Source organism: Schistocerca gregaria, chromosome X, assembly GCF_023897955.1.
Source record: "Schistocerca gregaria isolate iqSchGreg1 chromosome X, iqSchGreg1.2, whole genome shotgun sequence".
NCBI lineage: Eukaryota > Metazoa > Arthropoda > Insecta > Orthoptera > Acrididae > Schistocerca > Schistocerca gregaria.
This window is the reverse complement of record NC_064931.1, coordinates 595,194,010-595,219,670: the sequence shown is the minus strand read 5'-3', so window position 1 is coordinate 595,219,670 and position 25,661 is coordinate 595,194,010. Positions and strand designations below refer to the sequence as shown.

Sequence of the window (25,661 nt, the reverse complement as noted above, 5' to 3'; positions counted from 1 at the left end):
TCAGTCTCACGATAAATGAACGTTTGTTCGTCAGATGCTGCTTTTAGGTATTTCGATAGCACATTACTTAACTCTGAACCAGGTTGCTTTAATGTTTAATATAAGGTTTCTATTTTTTGTACCAGACTCCGCAAACGAAATGTCGTTTTTTAGAAAAGAGGAAACGTCGTGTGAAAGCAGAAGCATAAGGACAGAGATATTGGCATGCTTAATTCTTGGCATTTGAAGGGATAGATTTCTTCTTAACGTTATCGGTGCACGCTGTACGTACTTTTAATATGTCTGTGGAAATATACTAGCTAGAAGATAAACAAAAATAGTGTTAGTGAGTGTATTTCACTTGTGTGTTTGTCGTTAGTTTGTACATGTCTGCAGTATTAAGTTGTTCTTACAATCATAGGAATGGATGTTGTCATCGTTTTTTACCTGATTGTGGGCCAGCGATACGAGTGATTTCAGCACATCACGTGATGAGCAAATCTCACATTCTCATCGTACTAAGTCACTGCATGTACAGTGCTGAAAACGTATGGGTTGGTGTGACGGTAGTAGTGGTAGCAGTAACGATAGCAGTATAGTGTGTGTGTGTGTGTGTGTGTGTGTGTGTGTGTGTGTGTGTGTGTGTGTGTCTTTCGCAGAATAATTCATATGGATAGCAATGGGATAGTGTTGAAAGACCGCAACGACAGACACATATATACAACAGTCATCTACTTACGTTGCCACATTGGAGGTGGCGAACCTCAGTGTAATATAATATTTCTTCGTGGTTGTATATAATGTAGGCGAGTAGGCGAGAGTAGGTAACAAGTTCGGAATTTTAGGAACGTTCAACATAAAAGCGCTATACCAGTCGCACAACCGTGCTTAACAATCAGTTTATGGTAAGAATGTAAGTATGATCACAACTATTACGTAAAGGTTCGATCGCCGGGCTAAAGAACAGAATCATGTAGTGCTAGACAACAATTCGGTAAGGCCAGTGCAAATCATTGGGACGTAACAATACTTTGTAAGACAAAATTGCCAAGGCACCAAAGAGTACAACGAATACGTTAAGAAATAAGTCTATATAAAGAAGATAAAATTGTGTTTTACGCCTAAGAATAGTTATATTTAATTACAAACTTTGAAGAAAAGGTTAAGACGATCCAGAATCTGGCAACATAAACCTAACATTGGTAAGGACATACCAGATTTTCCCCTTGTTTCCCATTAACATATGTATTCATTTTTAATTAGTTTGTATTGTGAAAGAGATATGTTTCATTAAACGCACACTTCCAAACCTTGTATTATAAAGGTCGCATGTTATTTATCTACATCTAAATGGTTACTCTGCAATGCACTCTTAAGTGCCTGGCAGAGGGTTCATCGAACCATTCCCATACTACTTCTCTACCATTCGACTCTCGAATGGCGCGTGGGAAAAAGGAACACCTAAATCTTTCCGTTCGAGCTCTGATTTCTCTTATGTTATTATGATGATCATTTCTCCCTATTTAGGTGGCTTTCAACAAAATATTTTCGCATTCGGAAGAGAGAGTTGGTGATAGAAATTTCGTAAATTGATCTTGCCGGAAACCAAACCGCTTTTGTTTCAGTGACTGCCACCCCAACTCGCGTGTCGTTTCAGTGACACTCTCAACCCTATTGCTCGATAACACCAAACGAGCTGCCCTTCTTTGCACTTTTTCGATGTCCTCTGTCAATTCTACCTGGTGAGGATCACACACCACGCATCAATATTCCAGCAGAAGACGGACAAGCGTAATGCAGGCAGTGTCTTTAATGGGTTTGTCGCATCTTCTAAGTGTTCTGCCAACAAAGCGCAGTCTTTGTTTCGCCTTCCGCACAATATTATCTATGTGATCTCTCCAAATTAAGTTGCTCGTAATTGTAATTCCTAGGTATTTAGTCGAATTGACAGCCCTTAGATTTGTGCGATTTATCGTATATCCAAAATTTATCGGATTTCTTTTAGTACCCATGTGGATGACCCCGCACTTTTCTTTGTTTAGTGCCAATTCTCACTTTTTGCACCATACAGAAATACTCTCTAGATCATTCTGTAATTGGATGTGATCGTCAGATGAATTTACTGGACAGCAAATTACAGCGTCATCTGCAAACAATCTAAGAGGGCTGCTCAGATTATCACCTAGATCATTTATGTAGATCAGGAAATAGACACTACCTTGCGGAACGCCAGATATCACTTCTGTTCCACTCGATGATTTACCATCCATCACTACGAACTGTGAGCTCTCAGAGGAAATCAATAATCCAGTCACACAACTGAGACTATACCCCATATGCACGCCATTTGCTTAATAGTCACTTGTGAGGAACGACATAAAAAGCCTTCTGGAAATCTAGGAATATGGAATCAATCTGAGATCCCTTGTCGACAGCACTCATTACTTAATGGGAATAAATAGCTAGCTGTGTTGCACAGGAACGATATTTTCTGAATTCGTGTTGGTTATGTATCAATAAGTTATTTTCTTGAAGGTGAACCATGATGTTCGAGTACAGTACAGGCTCCAAAATCCTACTGCAAATTGAGGTCAGTGATATGGGTCTGTAATTCAATGGGTTACTTCTATTTCCTTTCTTGAATATTGGTGTGACCTGTGCTGCTTTCCAGTCTTTAGGAACAGACCTTTCGTTGTATATGAGCTGTTGTATATGATTGCTAAGAAAGTCGCTATTGTGTCTGCATACTCTGAAAGGAACCTGAGTGATATACCATCTGGACAAGAAGACTTGCCTTTCTTAAGTGATTTCGCAGCACCTAAGATATCTACTTTTATGTCACTCATGCTGACAGCTGTTCTGGTTTTGAATTCTGGAATATTTACTTCGTCTTCTTTCGCGAAGGAATTGCGAAAACTGTTTTTAGTAACTCCGCTTTAGTGGCACCATCATCGGTAACATTTCCATCGCCATCGCGCAGTGACGACTTTGACTGTTTTTGCCACTGGTGCGCTCAGTGACCGTATTGACTGTTTTTGCCGCTGGTGTACTTTACATACGAACAGAATCTCTTTGTGTTTTCTACCATATTTTGAGACAGTATTTCATGGTGGAAACTATTAAAAGCATTTCGCATTAACGTCTCCACTAAATTTCGAGATTCCGTGAAACTTAGTCACTCTTGAGGATTTTGCGTTCTTCTAAATTTGGCATGCTTTTTTTGTTGTTTCTGCAACTGTGTTCTGACGTGTTTTGTGTACCATGGTGGGTCGGCCCCGTCGCTTATTAACTTATGCAGTAGCAATCTATCTATTTCTGTCGATACTGTATCTTTGAATTTGAGCCATATCTGGTCTACATTTACATAATTAGCTTGGAAGGAATGGAGACTCTCTCTTAGAAAGGCATCGAGCGAATTTTTATCTGCTGTTTTAAAGAGATATATTTTGCGTTTATTTTTAGAGGTTTTGGTTGATATGGTACAATAATAATGCTACGAATAAGATATTCACACCCGTGGACCGATTATTACATGCATATCTAAGTCCAGTGACTGAAATAAGAGCTGGTCGGAGTGGCCGAGCGGTTCTAGGCGCTACAGTCTGGAACCGCGCTACTGCTACGGTCGTAGGTTCGAATCCTGCCTCGGGCATGGATGTGTGTGATGTTCTTAGGTTATTTAGGTTTAAGTAGTTCTAAGTTCTAGTGGACTGATGACCTCAGCAGTTAAGTCCCATAGTGCTCGGAGCCATTTGACTGAAATAAGACATACACTAACCAATGTGTTCTCAGTGATAAGTTTAAGCCAGTCAAGAAAATTAACAATGCAAGGTGTAATGTCACTGTAACAAGAATAAGGAAGTATTTCAGAATCGACCGCACCACAGTATATATGCATACAGCAGGAAGCAGCATCACAGTCCTGTTGCCTCTTCTGTTCAGATTTATTGAACTTCTTCCCATTCGTTTGCTCTTCACGTTATTGTGTTATAGAGAATTCCTTCGTATTTCTTTATTTGTATGTTGTTGCGTGCTTCTTCGTCTACATACTGCATAACACAGCATATCTGTCGTAGTCTATTTTTTTTTTAACTATTGTTTGCATACGAACATTCATGGCAGAATCCGTAAGCCGTAGCGTGCAATGAAAATTCAGCTGAGAATGAAATCTTGACCACTGCAGTCAAATCACAGGTAGATGTATACACTGACTGCAGGTCAAGAGTATTGGCAGTGCTGTGGGATATGTCACTACAAACCCCTCTCCTTCTAGGACAGAAATAGTGACGTTTTAATAAAGTTGTGTGGTGAGTACATTATGTAGGTTGGCTTGGAGAGCCGGATTAGTGTTTACGTTGGAAAGCGATACAGTATTACTGGGTCATGTAAAGGCGTCTACCGGCGAGCAGTCACAGGGGCCCGCAAAGCACAGCGGGCAAAGAAGTTGCCGGAGCTACACTGGAAATGCACTGACGGAAAAACACCGCTACACCAAGAAGGAGTTCTGCGACACAGACGAAAAGTGGTAGGCGTGTTTCTACATCTGAAAGACGATGTCTAGTCAGTTTTCGAGCCAGTCATACAAGAGTGGCGCTAGTAGCCCACTATGATGATGTAGATCAGATTTCCTTTAAATACACGCTGTAACTGTCGAGAGAGACAGTTACCTTTGAGATTGGACGTGGTGAATTCCCGGTAGATAAGAACGCTTTTAGGGTGAAAAAGACGCCATTATCAACACCTTACTGTGTTTGAACGAGGTCGTGAGAAGCTGCATGTTCCTTCTGCGGTAGTGCAGAAAGACTTGGCAGAAACATAGGCAGTGTACATGATTGCTGGGAGTGATGGTCACCTGAATGTACGATCACAAGAAGACTGGGCTCCGGACACCCAGGTTGCACTACCGACGAGAAGACCACCCTATGCCGTGTATGGCTTTGGCGAATCGTACTGCTCTGCAGCAGCAATTTGAACAACAGTTGGGACTGCTGTGACACAAATAACTGTTACAAATCTGTTACTTCAAGGACAGCTCCGAACCAGAGGCCCTGTAGCTTCTATTCAAATGGTTCAAATGGCTCTGAGCACTATGGGACTTAACGTCTGAGGTCATCATGAGGCGTAGCGCCGTATACCGATCCTGCCTTGGAGGCGGTTAAGTGGGAGATGTGTCTCAGAGCTGGATAGTGACAGATGGTGATGCGAGACAGGACGCCCACGTAGTTTATGTATCAGCTGATAGAGGACAGTATTGGATAGGGGACTGTGATTTAGTTTCTATTGTGTCCACTAGAGTGCACTAAAGTAATAGAATGTTTTTCATAAACTGCTCTAGTATTTTTATACAGTGTTATCATGTCGTTTTGCGTATGTAAAATGTTATAAATGTGTTTTAGCAGTATGAATGATGCGTGAGTGTGGGTTAAGGTTAATATGAAGATAACTGTTTAACGAGTTATGTAGTAGGATTTAGTATGGGAACATTTCGAAGAAGTGTGGATGTGGACAAAGGGGATTTTTGTAGAATAGATTTGTAAAGTAAGTTTATGGTAAATGGAAAGTTAATTCAGGTATAAATAACTACAGTAAATAACTTCATGCATAAACAAGACTTCAGCATATTAGATAATAACGTCGGTAAAAATTGCAGTCGTTAGGTTTACTATTTTGCGATTGGTTACTGATGAAAAGCGAGGACTGACGTGGGAGAATGTTGTTTTGCTATTGGCTGTTGAGTTAACTGACCAATGGTAAAGCAATATTCTTCGCGCGCCTTTCTCTGCTGGTGGAGAAGACTTAGAGTATTCTAGAGAGGAGTCGGAGCCTAGCCATGAAACAGTTCGGACGTGTGTAGTAGTAGTTCCGATGGAAATGATAAGTTGCCGGTTCTAGCAGTGTTTCATATATCAAAAGTAATCAAAAGTGATGTAAAGTGACGGTATAATTATTCCGATGGGTGTGTAGAAATTTCGGAATTTTTGAGTGAATTTTGTGACGAGAAAAGACAAATTCCGCGTGGCGAATTGAGCAGGTCGGTGACTAAAAACTGTGACTGCATTAGGTAGCGACTATTATGTTTTCGGGAAATGCAACACCATAAACTTGCTAACGTGAGGAAAAGGGATTGTGAGTGACTGTGTTAAGACTAGCACGGGCTCGACGGTGATACTTGTTCACCTAAGTTTCAGAATATATTAGTTAAATACCAAATTTCCAAATTTCCAAATTTTCATTTCGTGTGAAAACTGTCTCTCGAAACGTAGATTAGTGACTATAATCGCAGCCTGGTTCACGTCGAAGTACAGTAGTTTTCGCTCGGTTTCCCTACTGATGATCTGCTGAGACAATGTTCACAGGTAATTGCAGGAACGTCGCAAAGGGACGGAAGGAACCGTGCTGCCACAGTCAGTCCCCTAGACATTAGAACTTCTTAAACCTAACTAACCTAAAGACATCACACACATCCAGGCCAGAGGCAAGACTCGAACCTGCGACCGTAGTGGTCGCGCGGTTCCAGACTGAAGCGCCTAGAACCGCTCGGCCCCAACGGCCGGCCGTAGCGTCTATTCCACTGACGCCAAATCACATCTGTGTGTGACTTCAGTGGTGTCAAGCGAGAGATCATTGAAGGACAGGCTGTAGATCTGTTGTGTTTTCTGATGAAAGCTGTATCTGCCTCGGTGTCTGTTGGTTAGAAGGAGACTAGGTGAGCGCCTGCAACCAACCTGTCTGCGTGTTAGACACTCTGGCCCTACACCTGGAGTTATGGTCTGGTGTGCAATGTTGTATGATAGCAGGAGCATTATCGTAGTACCCCCACGCACCCTGACTGCAAATTTGTACGTCGAGCGTCATCCACAAACAGCAGTACCCGCCGCTGTATTGACCGGACAACTGCAACAGGCATGGAACCCTAGCCCACAAACCGACATTCGCCATCTGTAGAACACAATGCGTGCACGTTTGCATGCTTGCATTAACATTCTGGAAGTTACACCGTTCATTAATGTACCAGCATTTCACAGTTGCGATTGTTTATTTCACACTTACATTGGTTTCTGATCTTGCAGTGTTACGTATACAAGTGTGTCCACAGAAGTTTCATAACTCTACGTTGATTATTTTTAGTACTGCGATTGTTTCCATCAGTGTATATCCATTGCAAAGCGTTATACTCACTACGGTTAAGACGACATATACATGGTGATCACGAACACCACCAACCAAATTTCAGAGGTTCTGAAGGGATATTTTCTATTTTGGTATAAAGAACCCGTGGTCTCTGATGGTTCTCAACAGAGTAATAATGTAATTATGATTTATTCGATTCATACTGGCTTTCCGTCTTATATAGCGGCGATCAAAAAGTTACCGTTCGATTGCCAGACAAACCCCTTACCTACATGTCGGTGCTTATATATCTGCATCAGAGTCGCTCTGGGTGGCATATATGTCGCAGCAACGATCTCAGTCGGAAACTTTTTGGTCCCCTTATACTTACCGCAGCAAAACAATGTAATTTTTATCAGATGCATTTTCGCTTTTATTTATATAGCTTGCTCTGTTGTTTTTCATGAAATATGGTACCTTATACCTAAAACATCTCTACAGTTTCCTATTTATAGCTTATTAATTGTATACCACGATGATTTGGGCGCTCAAATTACTTACGGTCTGTTCGTCTCTTGTTACGAGTTCTCAAGTCCTGTGTTCGTCCCTTCGTTGTTAGTGGCGGTTGAAATCGATGAAACATGGTTGTCTTCTCAGTTTTTGCAATTTTTTGCCTGTATGAACAGACTTTCTATTACGCTGCCCATGTGATATTTACACTTCACCTACCGACCGAGGTGACGCAGTGATTAGCACACCAGACTCGCTTTTGGAAGGACGACGGTTCACATTCCTCGTCCTGCCGTCCTGATTTAGGTTTCCCGTGATTTCTGCAAATCGCTCCAGGCAGATGCCCTTGAAAAGGGCACAGCCTATTAGAGTGAAACGAAGAAAATGAACAGCTGGCTTCAAAAGCTGATATACTGATAAACATATTGCTTCCTGTACACTACGATTTAGGCTGCTCAGACCTCAAAGAAATATCAGGCAAGAAGAATCCAAGCCACTAAACCCATTCTCAGGAACTGTAGAGGAAATATGCTGATCCTTAATCTAGATAAAGAAAGAGGAATACCTGTTACTTAACACATGTGATGCACCTTAACTTTTCTGATGATATTCTACGGTTCCAGTGCTGATACGAGGGCTATTCGGAAAGTGAGAAACGATCAGTTGCGAAATGGAAACCACTGTGAAAATCCGACGAGGCTTTTCACAGACGTTTTGGGAAGTGTCTGTAGTATGCCCGTCGATCGCATCAAGACACTCTTTTCAGTTGTGAGCACACTGTGAGCGAGTAAGGATGCATAGAACAACAATGTCTCCCGCCAAGTAGGAGGGCCCTCTGAGAGCCTTCACCTTAATGAATGCAGCCCACCTAACACAACTGTCACGCACTTCCTTCTTATGAAAAATAGTACAAAACACACAGTACTGTAGTACACTAACAAGGTGGTTAAGGGAACACCTGGAATTGAACTTGGACATCAAAAATGGCTCTGAGCACTATGGGACTTAACATCTGTGGTCATCAGTCCCCTAGAACTTAGAACTAGGTAAACCTAAATAACCTAAGGACATCACACACATCCATGCCCGAGGCAGGATTCGAACCTGCGACCGTAGCAGTCGCACGGTTCCGGAATGAGCGCCTAGAACCGCGAGACCACCGCGTCCGGCGAACTTCGAAATCTACCATCACCTGTTCCTTACCGGTGTTGCAGGATTTGTTTGATTATCTTCGTGGAACAATGTGCCGGATACCAGCGCAATGATGGGACATATAGCCTCACGGATTCAGTAAGCAAGAGATTCAATCATGTTTTGAACTAGTACAGTATATGGATGTCAGACGTCTCGCGTCATTATCGAGGGTTCTTCGAGACCTGTGCGTTATTGAGATAAGACCCGCCAAACGACTGCTCAGTTTGGCAGTAAACATTTCAATAATGAGGTCGTCTTTCAAGAAGATAGTGAACCAGCACATCCCACCCACCTCTTGAACACCCTCTTCAAGGTGGTAGGATTCAACCGAATGGAATGGGCATTGGTATCAGTTTACATGAACCATTTCAGTATGCTTGTGACTGGTAGTACGTCCTCGCAGTGTCCTTTGTCACATTTTGAATGACCTCAGGAGGGCTGCTGTCGAAGAGTGAGACAGCGTAACAAAAGAAACCACGCATGTTAAAATGCAGGCAATGGAGCATCAAAATATTAAATGTTACTCACCAGCTAATTTTGCTTTCAAGCAAGTGCAAAAATATGCAAGATAAAACAAAATGTTTTTGTTTGGTTATTTGATTCTTATTATTTTACATCAAAGTTATTTTATCTTAACTTAGAAAGACTTATTCTTGCTTTCATTGCGTCCCTTTGATTTACACCCTCACGCATTCGCAGATATGCTGGTGGTGCAAAACACATTTTGGACAGTTTCTAGCGCAAGCTTAGGCTAGACCTTGTATGGACACAGTTCATATCATCAAGGAACTAAGAATTTTTTATTCAAGCATGAGCAGGAACTAGATACAGATTCTAGAAGTGAGATCTTTCACCTAGGGGCTTGAGAAAGTAAGTTACAGACGTTTTCCAACGCTAATGCCATTGCGGAAGAAAAGTGGCGCATTTTGGGAAGAGAATATATGCTCCGGGTTACTAGCAGACAGTTTTGATACAGTGCGGATAGCAGAGTTATCATAGTATAGGAGTGAAATGGCGCAGGAACTGGAAACCTACTCCAAAGTTGAAGTACGCAAGACAGTGTGACTCTTGCGGGCAAAATGGCTAAGTGGTACAGAGATTTACCGTGAAATTATAGTAGTATGTGCAACAAATGCAATGTTGCGTCCAGCCGCAGTGAAATGGTGTCAACAGTTTGACAGACATCAGTAATGCTGAGTAAAAAAATGTTCAAATGTGTGTGAAATCTTATGGGACTTAACTGCTAAGGTCATCAGTTCCTAAGCTTATACACTACGTAACCTAAATTATCCTAAGGACAAACACACACACCCATGCCCGAGGGAGGACTCGAATCTCCGCCGGGACCAACCGTACAGTCCATGACTGCAGCGCCCAGACCGCTCGGCTAATCCCGTGGGGCGATGATGAGTCGGAAATCCGGATGTTACACCATGCGAGTTCCTTCTTTCCTGCAAGCTGAATGGTCCTATGGGGGAAAAAGATTTTCCAATGATGAGGATATTCACACAGCTGTTCGCGAATGACTCCGTGAGCAAGGTGAAGATATCTATCGTCGAGGAACTGAAGGATCGGTAGAACTTACCGATCGTTCTTTGCAGAGATTTGGTGACTACATTGAAAAATAGTGTCATGTATCTATGTCACTCTGAAGTGCACTGCAGCATTTAATAACAGTTACTTATCCTGTAACAGTAAAGTGCAATTTACTTTTTGAAATCCCCTAGTACAAGTACAGCCTAGCTGTATATGTTTCAACCATGCAGTCAGCTGTACTCGTAAAGGCCTCGGATGTGTATTTAATGTGCCCGAGTCCATAATGTTGGGATGCCATGTCATTACCTCCAAAGAAAATAATTTGAAGTAAATGAAAGAAAGCTGCAGTTTTTTTCTGAAACAGGTTTCTCGGATAACGTCTTACTTTATGAATAGAATTTAAAAAAGGCTAATATTGTGTTTTCTTTGCTTTACATACATCTCTTTTGTGGAAAAAATTAACAAGTAAAAGCCGTTGTCCATTTTCGGAGACTGCTGGAAGAAAATGGTGTGATATACAAAACAAAGATCCAAGAACAACCCACAACTGTTTTGCTACTAATCTTGGGCGTTAACGATACACAACGAATTGCACTGTGTAACGCGAGATCTTGTCTTCTCAGTTCTAGACCATCAGACTGCCTGACATTAGCTTAGTCAACAACGATGTCTATGAAGTCATAATCGTAAAGTTCTCTATAATACTTAATGAAGTTAGTACTCAATCGGAATGCTAAATAATTTGAGGGAATGTAAGCATCAGAGGTCTAAAGAAGGCCTTTATTTAAAACTGAACGTCATATGGCTGATGATGAATGTACTCTCAGGTTATAGCAGAGGGGGTTCGTCCAGGCAGCCTAAACGTGAGCGCCAGCCGCAGTGCCTTGTATCTACAGCCTTACTACACTCAACTGTTAGCAGTCTCTAAGATAGCGAGACTGATAGCAGTCCCGTCACCTTTGAAGATAACATTGAATTTAACAAAGGGAATAACAATCCCACGTAATTTACCTTATTGTGACCAACAGTATGGAGACACCACACTTTAGATAAGTAAATAAGTAGCCTTACCGCTAGGTATGTGATGTCGACTCTCATCTTTATTAGAATTTTTGTTATTTACTTAAATGCTATCTGTTGGTGGGCTATTTAATTATAGACTTTTCCAGAGGAAAATTCTGCTACTGCAGGCTACGCGCGTGAATATCATGAATGCCAATCACTCCCGGAGACTCGATGTTCACTTTACGCGATATGCATGTCTAATTATCGTACGTATCCTCGTGCCCTAACTCTACCGAGTATAAGAAGCTGTATAAAGCATCCGCCTCATATGTTACAAGTTAAGAGAAGAGTGCGAACATTTTCTGAGGGGTAGACAAAGAGCTTTTCTCACAGTGGAAGTCGAATCATTAAGTTCAGAAGATCTTCCTAACTTAATTGAGATAAATATTATGAAATAATCCTAAGCTAAACTTGACTCAATCTGTCCCCTCATCACTGCCACACAACAGGAAACCTGAAGTTTGGACAATAAAGATGGGTGCACTCGATGTGAGACGTGCAATACAAGAGACGTCCAGGCAGCATTACTTTTCTAGCCAATCTCCTGAAGTAGGTCGGGTTTGATGTCCTTTGTGGTTAGGGGAAAAGCGTATTTTCTTTTTGGTAGCATCCCAGAAAGTATGTAGACTTTCTTCTCGACGAACGTGTCAGGAGACATCATACACATAGAATTTCAGCGAGTAGTGTGGCCATGTGGAAAGTAGAATCTTTGCTATCAATATAAGACTAACATTATTTCCTTATCGATTAAGTACTACTGGGCCTACCTATGACACAGTGATAGTGTTCTGCACTGTTACAAAATTAACTCCTGTTCCTGCTTTTTCGGCATGTTAACTTATGTTCCACAGTGGTCAGATAATCTTTCGAAGCACAAGTCGTTCAGAAATGTCGCAATTAATGTTTACTTTTATGATATCATACTCAAAATCAACGATATTTTAGAAACTCTTACATTCCCGTACAGGAATATTATGTCTCTTACCTTTAGGGGCAAGTTAGATATCACTACAACCTTCCTAAGTACACTATCTAAACCCGCCCGGCTAGCGTTGCGGTCTGATGCCCTTTTTCCCGAAGGGGAAGGAGTGCCGACCCCGGCACGAATCCGCCCGGCGGATTAGTGACGAGGTCCGGTGTGCCGGCCAGCCTGTGGATGCTTTTCAAGGCGGCTTTCCATCTGCCTTGGCGAATGCGGGCTGGTTCCCCTTATTCCACCTCAGTTACACTATGGTGGCAATTGCTGCGCAAAACTGTCTCCACGTACGCGTACAGTGGAGGGACAGTGGTGGGATGAGCGGACTGCTGTAGCCTGCTGTGGGGTTGTGTACCACTGAAGTCTACTGCGGGGACGAAGCCTCCATTGGCGTCGAACTTTACACTACCTCAAGCGTCGCTCCTCGTTGACTACAGAAATGTGTGGCTTATGAAGAGCTGATCGACCACTGTACCCAATTTTTTTAACTCCCTTAACAGTCATTGTGCTAACTGCACTACTGGTAGCAGTCTGGAATTCAAGACTGATTTCTTCGCTGATTTTACGCGACTTTTTTACAGCCACCCTTCGCAATACTCGAAGATCCCTGTCCGTCAGTACACGACGTCTGACTGGTCCTGGTTCAACTGTTGCTGTTCCTTCGCGTTTCCCCTTCACAACCGCATCACTAATAGTCGGCTTGCACTGTTCTAGGAGGATTAAAATGTCCTTGATGAATTTGTTACTACAACCCATTCTCCTGTAACTGCTTCTTTTGTGGCAACACATTACTCCCCTTCTCCTTTCACACTGGCAGATCCATCACTAGTGAGATCTAATGCTGATTTCCGCAGTACGCAGGAGTGCTGAGATACTTCTGATCGTATGGTATTTTTGCTCCAGTAAATCCTAAGCTACCTCGATTATAGCCATGTTGTTGCTGTGGTCTTCAGTCCTGAGACTGGTTTGATGCACCTCTCCATGCTAACCTCTCCTGTGCAAGCTTCTTCATCTCCCAGTACTTACTGCAACCTACATCCTTCTGAATCTGCTTAGTGTACTCATCTCTTGGTCTCCCTCTACGATTTTTACCCTCCACGCTGCCTTCCAACGCTAAATTTGTGTTCCCTTGATACCTCAGAATATGACCTACTAACCGGTCCCTTCTTTTTGTCAAGTTGCGCCCTAACTCCTGTTCTCCCCAATTCTATTCAATACTTCATCATTAGTTATGTGATCTAACCATCTAATATTCAGCATTCTTCTATAGCACCACATTTCGAAAAATTCTATTTTCTTCTTATCCAAACTATTTATCGTCCATGTTTCATTTCCATACATGGCTACACTCCATACAAATACTTTCAGAAACGACTTCCTGATACTTAAATCTATCCTCGATGTTAACAAATTTCTCTTTTTCAAAAACGCTTTCCTTGCCAATCCCAGTCTACATTTTATATCTTCTCTACTTCGACCATCATCAGTTATTTTGCTCTCCAAATAGCAAAACTCCTTCACTACTTTAAGTGTCTCATTTCCTAATCTAATTCCCTCAGCATCACCCGACTTAATTTGACTACATTCCATTATCCTCGTTTTGCTTTTGTTGATGTTCATCGTATATCCTCCTTTCAAGACAATGTCCATTCCGTTCAACTGCTCTTCCAAGTCCTTTGCTGTCTCTGATAGAATTACAATATCATCGGCGAACCTCAAAGTTTTTACTTCTTCTCCATGGATTTTAATACCTTCTCCGAATTTTTCTTTTGTTTCCTTTACTGCTTGCTCAATATACGGATTGAATAACATCGGGGAGAGGCTACAACCCTGTCTCACTCCCTTCCCAACCACTGCTTCCCTTTCATGTCCCTCGACTCTCTAATAACTGGGATCTGGTTTCTGTACAAATTGTAAATAGCCTTTCGCTCCCTGCATTTTACCCCTGCCACCTTTAGAATTTGAAAGAGAGTATTCCAGTCAACATTGTCAAAAGCTTTCTCTAAGTCTACAAAGGCTAGAAACGTAGGTTTGCCTTTCCTTAATGTTTCTTCTAACATAAGTCATAAGGTCAGTATTGCCTCACGTGTTCCAATATTTCTACGGAATCCATAAAATTCTAAAAAACTGATGCTTGTCTATGTGAACCTTAGGCTGTGCACAAATGGCTTGGTTCAAATGGTTCTGAGCACTATGCAACTTAACTTCTTAGGTCATCAGTCGCCTGAAACTTAGAACTAATTAAACCTAACTAACCTAAGGACATCACACACATCCACGCCCGAGGCAGGATTCGAACCTGCGACCGTAGTGGTCGCTCGGTTCCAGACTGTAGTGCCTAGAACCGCACGGCCATTCCGACCGGCTGTGCACAAATTTTTGTTTGTAGAAGATGCTCTATAATTGCTTGCAAATAAGCTTCGTTACTGTCTCTGTTGCTAATAACTTGTCTGTGTTCTGTTAAGAACCTTCCATGCACTTGATCAACTGTATCATTATTTACTCTTGACCTAGAGAGCTAGTTCTTTCGTTAAACATAATTACCAATAATTAACTATCCCCAGATGACTATGGAAGATGATGTCAGTATTTACATTAGCGTACAAATCCTGGTGGAACTTCAATAACAGATACTCATAGAACCGACAGCTGTAATCGGTAAATGAAGCGACCGTTTTTGAACTACAGTGTACAAATATCCTACTAGATAGTAAATGGAATTAAATATCAACTTAAAAACTTCAGACTTACGCTAATCCACGCTAGTAAGATTACCCATTTAAGCTGAGTGCTGGTGAAAACAACTCGAAACTCGACCAATAACTTATATTCACCCTGTGGTATAGACGGAAACACTGCACTGTATTGAACTATGACGCTAAACGCATACTGGGAATTTTATGAATGTGAGAAACTTGAGACTAAATTATTTGTAATAAAATAAAAATTTAGTTGTACATGCATGAAGAAGTCGATTTACATATGCTCTCTCCACAAAATGACCAGGAATGGGAACAGCGACCCAACTCACCCAGCAGCTGCAAGACGGGTGACTGCGCACAGTGTGCCAGGGAGAATATGCGCTCTATGCCCTCGAGCACCTTGCTAAGGACATCATTGCGATCCTTCAGGACGTCCTCCGTGTCCTGCGCCTCCTTCGTCCTCTCCTCCAGCTGCGACCGCAGATCTGCCAGGCAGTCTTGCTGCTGTTGTGCCCGCTGCCGGTTCAGCGCCCTCTGCTCATCTATGCGCGTCTTCAGAACATCCACTTGGTCCTGCAGCGCCTCTAACTGTAACAAAGCATTTACATACCTCATTAACGGCGTTCGTCGGCCGAAGAAATAACATAACTTTATCGTGTTACGGCGTCAGTCAGTCCCAGACTGAAGGACAGAGATCCATTGTTTGTGTTCTAAGCAAGACAGTAGTGCAGGTATTTCACCACTGATATCCTCTTACCTGTACTGAACTGTAAACTTTGTAACTCTCTTGTGAGTGTTAGTTAGCAAGTGTGTGTGTGTGTGTGTCTGTGTGTGTGTGTGTGTTATCTACACGAATACATATGATAAACCCATAGCCGGAGCGCAGGATTCTCCTCATAAATAGTCCAAACAGGCTGTTTAGTTACCCATTCTCAATTCCCATGAGAGATTTTACTCCTAGAAATGGAAGCTTAGCAGTCGTATTGGAACTCAGTATGAAAATCAGTATAAGATACAAAGTAACAAATCATCTGTCTTTCCTGGTTTTCCGGCCCATCACGTCTCCTGGCAAGCAAGATGATTCGTAAACTTCGAGCATTTTCGAAAACTAAGGTAAACAGCTACCAGTGATACTATTGAACTGTACAGAGATTCAACGTGACTGTTTCATGTGGCCTTACGTTTTACTTGATTATTTACGCAAACATTCAAAAATAACAGTTAATTTCAAAAATATGCTATGTGGTCGTCGTTCTAAATCTCCTCAATTTATCAGTGACATAGATAGATAACTTTGTTTCGAATTTCTCGTATCTAATGTAGTACTTCTAGCTTCTATTCCCTAATACAGCTATCTCAAAAGTGTGTACAAAACCTTAACACAGTATAAAATCTTTCTGTACTAAACGTTAGTGGTAAGTGCGTTGTGGTGTCGCGTTACATATGAATTTAGTGATCGTTGTAAGAACTTGTAGCCATGGCTTAAATTCTAGGCTGAACTACACTGAGGAAAGGCTAATAGACGAGATCACCTAAGCTTTATTTAAGGCAAAATACTATTTTTAATTTAACTATGTGGAGTGTTTGAAAATTTATGCTACAGACTTCGAGGATTTTTAGTGAAGATGAGACTGCACGGTTTTTAAAAGTAACAGTGGTCCGCAAACTGAGCATTTCCGTACCTTATGTACAATGTATTCCACACTCTCGCGTTTATGGGTTGAAGGAATGAAACAAAAAGATTATTGTTACCCTCGGGGTTATTACATTTGTTACCATATACATATTCTACAGAGCGAGGTGGCGCAGTGGTTAGCACAGTGCACTCGCATTCGAGAGGACGACGGTTCAGACCCGCGTCCAGACATCCTGATTAAGATTTTCGTGATTTCCCTAAACCGCTTGAGGTAAATTTCGGTGTTGTTCCTGTGAAAGGGCACAGCCGACTTCCTACCCCATCTTCCCCTAATCCGATGGGACTGATGACCACGCTGTTGGGACTCCTCCCTCGAAACAATCAACGAACCATATACAAATTCTAAAAGAGAAATGAAACTTAGTATATTCAAATTTTACACCCTTTACATTGTGTCTCCCCCTCATTGATAACCAATATGAAAATCTATTAATGTTAGGAATCTTTGTAAAATAACACAGTTAGTGGCGAATGTGATATTTAGCAAAGTGATAGTGCATAACCACCCCCCTTTCACCTAAAATAACGGAGCAAAGTGGCACCATCGTAAGACATTTGGGAGAATGGCGGTTAAAATGACCACCGAGCCATGCACATAAAGATTTACCTTGGTTCACCTAAACAGTGTGATGTTTGGGAAACATGTCGCTGATTTCCTTCACCAGCCATCTCCAAACCCAGCTTATGTTCTGTCTCTAAGGACCTCCTGGTTGCCATGAAGCTATTAAAGCAAATACCTAGATGGCTCCACTGGAAGTGTATGGCCGATTTTCTTTCTCTCCGTTCCCTAATCTAAGCTTGAACGTCGCTAATAAACTCCTCGTCGTTAACAGAACAATAAACCGTTATCTTTCTATCCTCTTTACCAGAAGTCCCAGCCGTTCCTTAAGCACAAAAACGAAATATTCCAAGACCTGGATTTATTTCTAAAATGGCAACTACTTCGTCAAAGCACATGTCTCCGAAGTGTAAAATGGAAACCTAAAACTTAAAATGTTCTCTATTTCATAAACAACGCCAATCTAACTACAATTCTCCTCTGATAATTATTTGTAATTGTCCCATGCGTAACTATTTTTAGTGTATTAATCGTTTCACATAAATTTCTGTGCTAGGAAACCCCCATCCTATCCCATTTTGATGAGTATTTAGTTTTAAGGACGGGAATGGTGATTACTTACAAACACTCGTTCTGTGTAGTTTCCGCAGCAAATGAACTCTGCTGCAGAGGAGGTTATGCTTAGTTCGTCACAGTGCTCAGTTTTCTCAGTTAGCTTTGATGTAAATTTCCTTCAGCAGTCCACGAATCTTGGTGGTCGTATCACTTGGTAATTCAAACGATGGCGTACGAGAAAGTCAGAAACTCTCGTTATTTATCTAAAGTCACAATTTTCTCCAGACAAAAGGCTTAAAATATATCTACAAATCATAGCTTCTTGGATATTTACTGATATTTGATGTTCGTACAGTCCCTTGTCCTCAGACATCTTAATTAGGAATATGTTTGTAAAGGAATATAGCCCTAGTTGTTTTTACAGAAAAAAATTGCTGTGTTCTCCTAGAGTTTCGCACGCTTCTGTTGTCATCAGCAATTATCCAGATTATTTACTAACTGAAATGGTATTTTATTAAGGCTGTAATTAAAACTGACGAATACCTTCACACTAATACTATGAAACTCTTTGAATTGGTTTCATCTTCATTGTTGTTTTTATTGTCACACAGTTTCCATCGTAAGTACCTATGGAGCCTGTCATAAACAACAAAATACCACTTCCAGAATTTCCGGTGAAAATAAATAAAAAGCTATTTATGCCCTGTGTGTGTGTGTTTGTATATGCCAGGGGGAGGAGGGGGGGGGGGGGGGGAAGGGTGGACCGCCAGACGCAAACAGCGATGTTTCAGTAAACCGGTTAGGAGCCCAGAATTTGCGAGCGACGAGCAGGCCACGAGGACTGCATATTAATTGTGTACACTCGCGCTCGTTATCCATATTTCGTTACACCCGAGTAATGCGCGTCATTTTTTAGACTTAACAGCACTTTTCTCAGAAGAAGCGTATTTGAATCTAAACACAATGCAATCAGAAATGCAGCCTCAATGACTCTGCCCTCGATGTCCAGAGCTTTAGACCTTTGGAAGAAGCGAAAATGTATGAAAATGTGGTAGGAGAAGAAACGGTTAAAAATATGAATGAGTACCTACGCCAAAGACTTTATAATCTCTTGTTTTGTAACCTATAGTGGGTTACACGTGGCGCTGTAACAAACACCGTTAGGCTCCTGACAACTTATCTTGTTTGTGCGTCGCAATGACAAAGACACGGATGACAGTGACACATACGGCCGTAGCGTCTCGTGAGTTCAGTGTTTGCCCGAAGAATTTCTGTTCAAAGGCGTAGAAGTTTGTGTTATTAATTTACGAATGTTCCCTATATACCTCTTCTAGTTTCCGGGTATTGTCGACGATTACACCTGCTGAGTACTTCGCTTACTCCCATGACGAGGATCCTACTTCTAAGTATGAAAACGGCGTGAATCCATATCACACTGCAAGGGGAAAAGTTTGTGCACGGTTCACTTTCCTCATATGCATGTATTTGTGTACGCCAACTTGGCTGAAAACAGTTGCTAGGTTTTCGGAGGTATTACATAATCAGTGGTTAAGTAATGAAAACAAATAGAAAGCACTTTGTGACTTACTTGTTACGTTAGTTTCAATGTGGCAAGGCTAGAGGAAGAATGCTTTTTAATTGAGGTAGTCGTGAACGAAAATCTATCAACGTGAAGAAGTCCTGAGTGGAGGTGGAAAGCGGGGGGAAAATTGAAACTTCAAAGTAGTATACATGGAGACCTACGTGAAACGGACGGTTTTACAAAGCTGATTTTTAACAAAAAAATTATTTATACAACTTCAAAACTTAACATGTGGTAAGGTTTTCAGAAATTACTGCAACCAGTCACCTTTTATGTAGATGTATTTTATTTAACCATGACCGGTTTCGAGCTGCCTAGCAACTCATCATCAGATGGTATATACATTCAGTGCTTTTTTTGTACCCATTGTGTGGGTGGTTGAGTATCTGTGGAGATAAATCTTTCTGCAGGTATATATATCTCTTTTAGGAGGTATTCTTGAAACCATTCTTGTTCTTGTTTTTCACAATTTCACAAGTTAAAACTTTCTCTAGATGTATATTACTTTTATGAGCCACTGTTGGAAACATATATCTTGTTTTTCGTAATAATCGCTGAACACACTTAGCCACAGATACGAACCCACACAATGGGTACAAAAAAGCACTGAATGTATATACCATCTGATGATGAGTTGCTAGGCAGCTCGAAACCGGTCATGGTTAAATAAAATACATCTACATAAAAGGTGACTGGTTGCAGTAATTTCTGAAAACCTTTTCACACCACAGTCGCAGTGTTCCACATCCACAATGGATAAAAGTCTTAACATGTGGTGTTTGGTTTACATAGTCTCTTACGAATAACTACGTTATCCAAGTGGCGGCCTTTCTTTCGAATACAGTTTTCAACTTTGCCAGATGTAACTGACAACTCAGCTTGACAACTGTTGGTCAATCAAATCCTCTTCTTCCTTAACGGCAGCTCTCAGGTTCACTACACATTTGGTTTTGTTAACATAGTTTCGCTCCGTGAAATACCCTCACAAGAAAAAGCCACAATCTGTCAATTCTGGCGACATAGGTGACCTAAGAACGTCATCGCAACGAGAAATGAGGCGCCCAAGGCAATGTTGCTCACGACGGCCACGTGTGTATTCGGTGTATTTGTGTGAATAAAAATCAAGAAGAACCAGAAACGGAAGGCCATACTGGATCTTCTGAACACTGTGACGTGCAGTTAACATTTCTGACGTTATATGACGTATGTCTGTACGTCATGCATGTTTCCCACAGATACTGTGGTTGAAAATGTTGCAGTGACTCTATCTGAAGAAGGCAACCTGTAAACCATCAAAACCTGGAACTGTATCATCCTATCAGTCAGCGTTGACCTCGATAGTGTCATAGTACTAGTATGTAACCGTCACGAGAGACACAAAGAACTGCAGCTAAAATCTGCACTTAATGGCTGGCTACGGAACTGCGCCACATTAGGAATCAACGGTACTCCGCATACAGGAAAATTCAAGCGAAACCCAACTCCTGGATTTTGTTTAGTGTAAAGGGAACAAAGCAAAAGCAAAAGCAAGCGTTCACATCACCAAATCACGATTTTCTCCTTTGTTTTACGCACTATTGTGGAAAATACTGCTCGATTTCGGTACTGGAGAAGCAAAACCTGATGCAGTTATTGAAGTACACGCAGACTAATTAAAAGGCACATTCTCGACAGCAAATAGCTCTCAAGTTGCGACTGATTCTTAGCCACAGGCAGATACTTCTAATATCTTAAGCCGTGCAGTACATTTCTCACGAACAGTTGACGGATTATATTAAAACATATAACGTCCACGATAAATAACCAATAACACAATAACACAGCAAAGTGCATAAAAAAAAGGCGACTGACGATTTCGAACATGCCATGGACAACTGTGATGCAACCATCCAACATTTTTTAACTTGATCAAGTCTTTGATACTGTAGGTTTCGACATATGACTTTTAAGGGACAGCCAAATGCAACAGACACGTGGATAAAAGGCAAGTAAGCCGCGCGGGGTAGCATCGCGGACTGAGGCGTCTTGTCACGGTTCGCGCGGCTCCCCCCGTCCGTGGTTCGAGTCCTCCCTTGCGCATGTGTGTGTGTGCGTTGTCCTTAGAGGAAGTTAGTTTAAGTTAGATTAACTAGTGTGTAAGTGTAGCGACCGAAGACCTCAGCAGTTTGGTCCCATAAGACCTCACGAGTACAAAGTTAAGTAACCTTTTCATTGTTTCAAAGTTAGTTGCCATAAATATTAATACATTTATGCTACTGTGAGGCTAGACGATCAATGTCTGCAAAGAAAAATGTCTGAGTTTGGCTACAGAGCCATGATTGTACTCAGGCGTGCACCTCTTCGTCCGAAGCAAATCGACGACCACGAATGTCTTTCTTGAGTGCTCTAAAATGTTAAAGTCATCTAGGGAGAGATAGGGACTGTATGGAGGATGTGTAAGCGCTTTCCGGTGAAACTTCTGTAACATACTCGAAACAGCATTGGCGTCTTGTCGACGGGTCGTCGATTTACTTCAGGCGAAGAAGTGTACGCCAGGGTACAACCATGGTTCGATAGGCAACCGCAAACATTATTTGTTGATGTCATTCGTCGTGTTGCCTCACAGTGGGATAACTGTTCTAACAGTTCTGGCCATTACGTTTGAAATAATAAACAGTTTACCTACTTTGTTCCCACGCGATTCGTTTTCATTTGACTGTCCGTTACATTACTTAAGAAAATGAAACAACTACATTTTTCTAAGAGTACAATACTTTGTTTCAATAGCTGTCTCAGAAACTGATGGCTGCGAGTCACCTGGAGTTCAAAGAAGCCACTATGGTTTCCACCAGGGTTCACTCCTTGGTTCATTTCTTTTCTCACTGTACATCAATGACACTTCATGTGTGCTAAATTCTTGTAGATACTGCTTATATGCTGGCGACTCCTGTTGTATCTAAGTACCAGCTATGGTTTGTTAGCTCTGAATAACACCGTATTTCAGTGTCACTTTCGGGCCGTCCGCTGTGGCCGAGCGGTTCTAGGCGCTTCAGTCATGAACCTCACGGCTGCTACGGTCGCAGGTTTGAATTCTGCCTCGGGCATAGATGTGTGTGCTGTCCTTAGGTTAGTTAGGTTTAAGTAGTTCTAAGTTCTAGGGGACTGATGACCACAGCTGTTTATTCCCATAGTGCTCAGAGCCATTTGAACCATGACACTTGTCATGCACACGACCTACTGAAGTTGCTATAAACACGCCGGGTACACTGCTTTTCCTCCTGTCGCGTCAGTGACGTTCGCCATGACTGTCTCAATGCAGGAACGCGCTCTGCTTATAAAGCTGTATTACAAGAATGATGACTGTGCACACGTCGTTCTGCAGAAGTTGTGGTCACTGAAGAGCTTGAAAAACAACTTTGGCCCAATGACTGCCGTCGGTATGGAAAAATGTACTGGAAATTTGAACGGACGGGCTCTTTTGGTGTGCAACCTGGTAGAGGGAAGAAACGAATTGATTCGACGTCAGTGGAAGCAGTGGCCACAGCAATGCAGGAGGAGACGAGTGGTGGTGTGCAAACGTGTAGTGAACGGAGAATTGTCCGAACACTGGACATACCCATGAACACGGTGCTTAAAATCCTACGAAACATCCTTCTTTGCTATCCATTCAAAATTCCCCATGTGCACGAGTTGCTTTCCGTTGATCTGCTAGCAAGAGAGACCTTTGCGTTCTAATTTCTTGCTCGGATGGAAGTGGAAAATAATTGGCTCTGAAGATTTTGTGGTCAGACGAAGCCCACCCAGTTCTATCTGACAGGATGCGTCAATACACAAAATTGTCGAATATGGGCAACAGAAAGTCCACACGCAAATCAACCAGTACCACTTCATCCTGAAAAGGTCACTGTGTGGTGCGGGTTTATGGCATCATTTATCATAGGGCCATATTTTTTCGAAGAGACAGGTGTTTCCGTTCCTGTTACCTGTACCGTCACTGGTAAGGGCTATAAGTGTCTTTTTCGCAACCACGTCATTCCAGCTCTCCAACAGCGTGAATGCGTGGATGGGATCATTTCTATGCAAGATGGCGCACTTCTGCACACTGAAAATCACGTTAAGCAGCTGCTGAAGCGCTATTTCGGAAATGGTAGAATTTTCAGCCGACATTTCCCTACAGCCTGGCCGTCCCGATCACCTGATATTAATTGATATTAATGCGTGTGACTTCTGGTTGTGGAGCTATCTGAAAGATGTTGTGTTCAGTGTTCCCATAGCAAACTTAGTTGCACTGAAGGCACTCACTGCGTAACACATTCTGAATGTGAGCCCGGAAACACTTCGATCAATTGTGGAACATGCTGTTTCTCGATTTCAACTTCTTGCGGAAAACGGTGGACAGTATATCTAACATATTCTGCGCCAGTCACACTGAAATTAATAATCCAATTTGATTTTGTTTCATACTATTTATGCGGTTTTTGACCCCAGGACACTTAAAAACCGACGTGATTGATGCTTTTTATACTGTTTTCGGCCTAGGGACAGTAAAAAATCAATTTTTCCCATCCGATGTGATAATTCCTTGCCGTGATGGAAGGGGTTGCGTAACTAACAGTATCACAACTGAACACCCATGTACACTGAGTTGTACAGTTTCTTTAACGTCAGACGAACACCTTAGGCATTGTAATATAATTCACTTGTCATTTGCAGTCGACCACTATTAAATTATGACGTTTACAGTGTCATCTATTGCTACATTTTGTAACTATTTTTTTTTCTGTCATAGGTTTTTCCCCTTCTCCGATAATATTCTGTTGCAATTTGAAGTCATTCTGACCACTGGCGTCATTTCTACAGCGGTTTGAAAGTTTAACTTTAATTATAATCACCCCGTATATTTCATCTCACTAGCTGACCTCCGATCAGTTGCGAATTTTCTGATATAAAATCATGAATCCAGACGCACAGCTGAGACCATACTCCAGACGCATGCAGTTCAGTTAGAAGCTGCTTGTGAGACACGATGGCAAAAGCCTACTATAAACATCAAATCATCTTGATATCCCCCGTCGAGAGCACTGATTACTTCGTACGCATCACGCCAGTTGTGTTTCACAAGAACGGTTTTTCTGAGTCCATGCTGGTTATGCATCAACAGGTCCTTTTCTTCAAAGTGTTGCATAATGTTACGATACAGTAGGATTGGAATGCTAGCTCATATCGAACAGTGGGTGGAAAATCGGTCTGGCCTTTCTAAATTAATCATCTTGGTGCTTGCGTTACATGATGGAGGGAAGTAACGGAAACGTTACGGCGGGGCTTTGAAATTTCACCCCCCAAAATATTAATATTCTGCCTCAGTGGCTGTTATATCTCCCTGGGTGAGAATACAAAATATGGTGCAGTGTCACTTTGCAGACAACATCAGCTACTAGAAAATTTGGGTTGTACGTGATATGTACTCATCTGAATTGCTGTAAGGCACGCAAGTTGTAGGGAAGCTTAGGAAAGGCTCTCTTCAAATAACATCAAAAGGCTGTGATTACTACATGGCCGAGTATTCTGCTAGTTGTCTCTCGTACTGAGAGTGACAAAGGTCAGACAATGCAAAAGGGCAGAGCGTATTTCGTTCACATTAACTGCGAAGGTGACAAACTCTACATCCTGCGTACAGCATTATTCACATACGGAAGCTACTCCATTATGTATAGAGCTAAGGTATTAGGGCAGTTTACAGCAAATTCTGAACAATTGATGGACACTGGCTGTAATTTTTGACCCACGGAAAGTTTACTATTCTAATTACAGCAATAATGCTACGTTTGTACCTACACTCCTGGAAATGGAAAAAAGAACACATTGACACCGGTGTGTCAGACCCACCATACTTGCCCCGGACACTGCGAGAGGTCTGTACAAGCAATGATCACACGCACGGCACAGCGGACACACCAGGAACCGCGGTGTTGGCCGTCGAATGGCGCTAGCTGCGCAGCATTTGTGCACCGCCGCCGTCAGTGTCAGCCAGTTTGCCGTGGCATACGGAGCTCCATCGCAGTCTTTAACACTGGTAGCATGCCGCGACAGCGTGGACGTGAACCGTATGTGCAGTTGACGGACTTTGAGCGAGGGCGTATAGTGGGCATGCGGGAGGCCGGGTGGACGTACCGCCGAATTGCTCAACACGTGGGGCGTGAGGTCTCCACAGTACATCG

The 25,661-nt window shown here is 42.1% G+C and overlaps 1 protein-coding gene across 1 annotated transcript in view; it reads right to left on the bottom strand.

The window, feature by feature from the left end:
* Positions 1-25,661, bottom strand: part of LOC126298234 (coiled-coil domain-containing protein 63) — a 244,825-nt gene that overhangs the window by 31,648 nt on the left and 187,516 nt on the right. Inside the window, exon 7 of the mRNA XM_049989540.1 lies at positions 15,402-15,660. Within this exon, the coding sequence (XP_049845497.1) occupies positions 15,402-15,660 (259 nt within the window). The remainder of the gene's footprint in view (positions 1-15,401; positions 15,661-25,661) is intronic.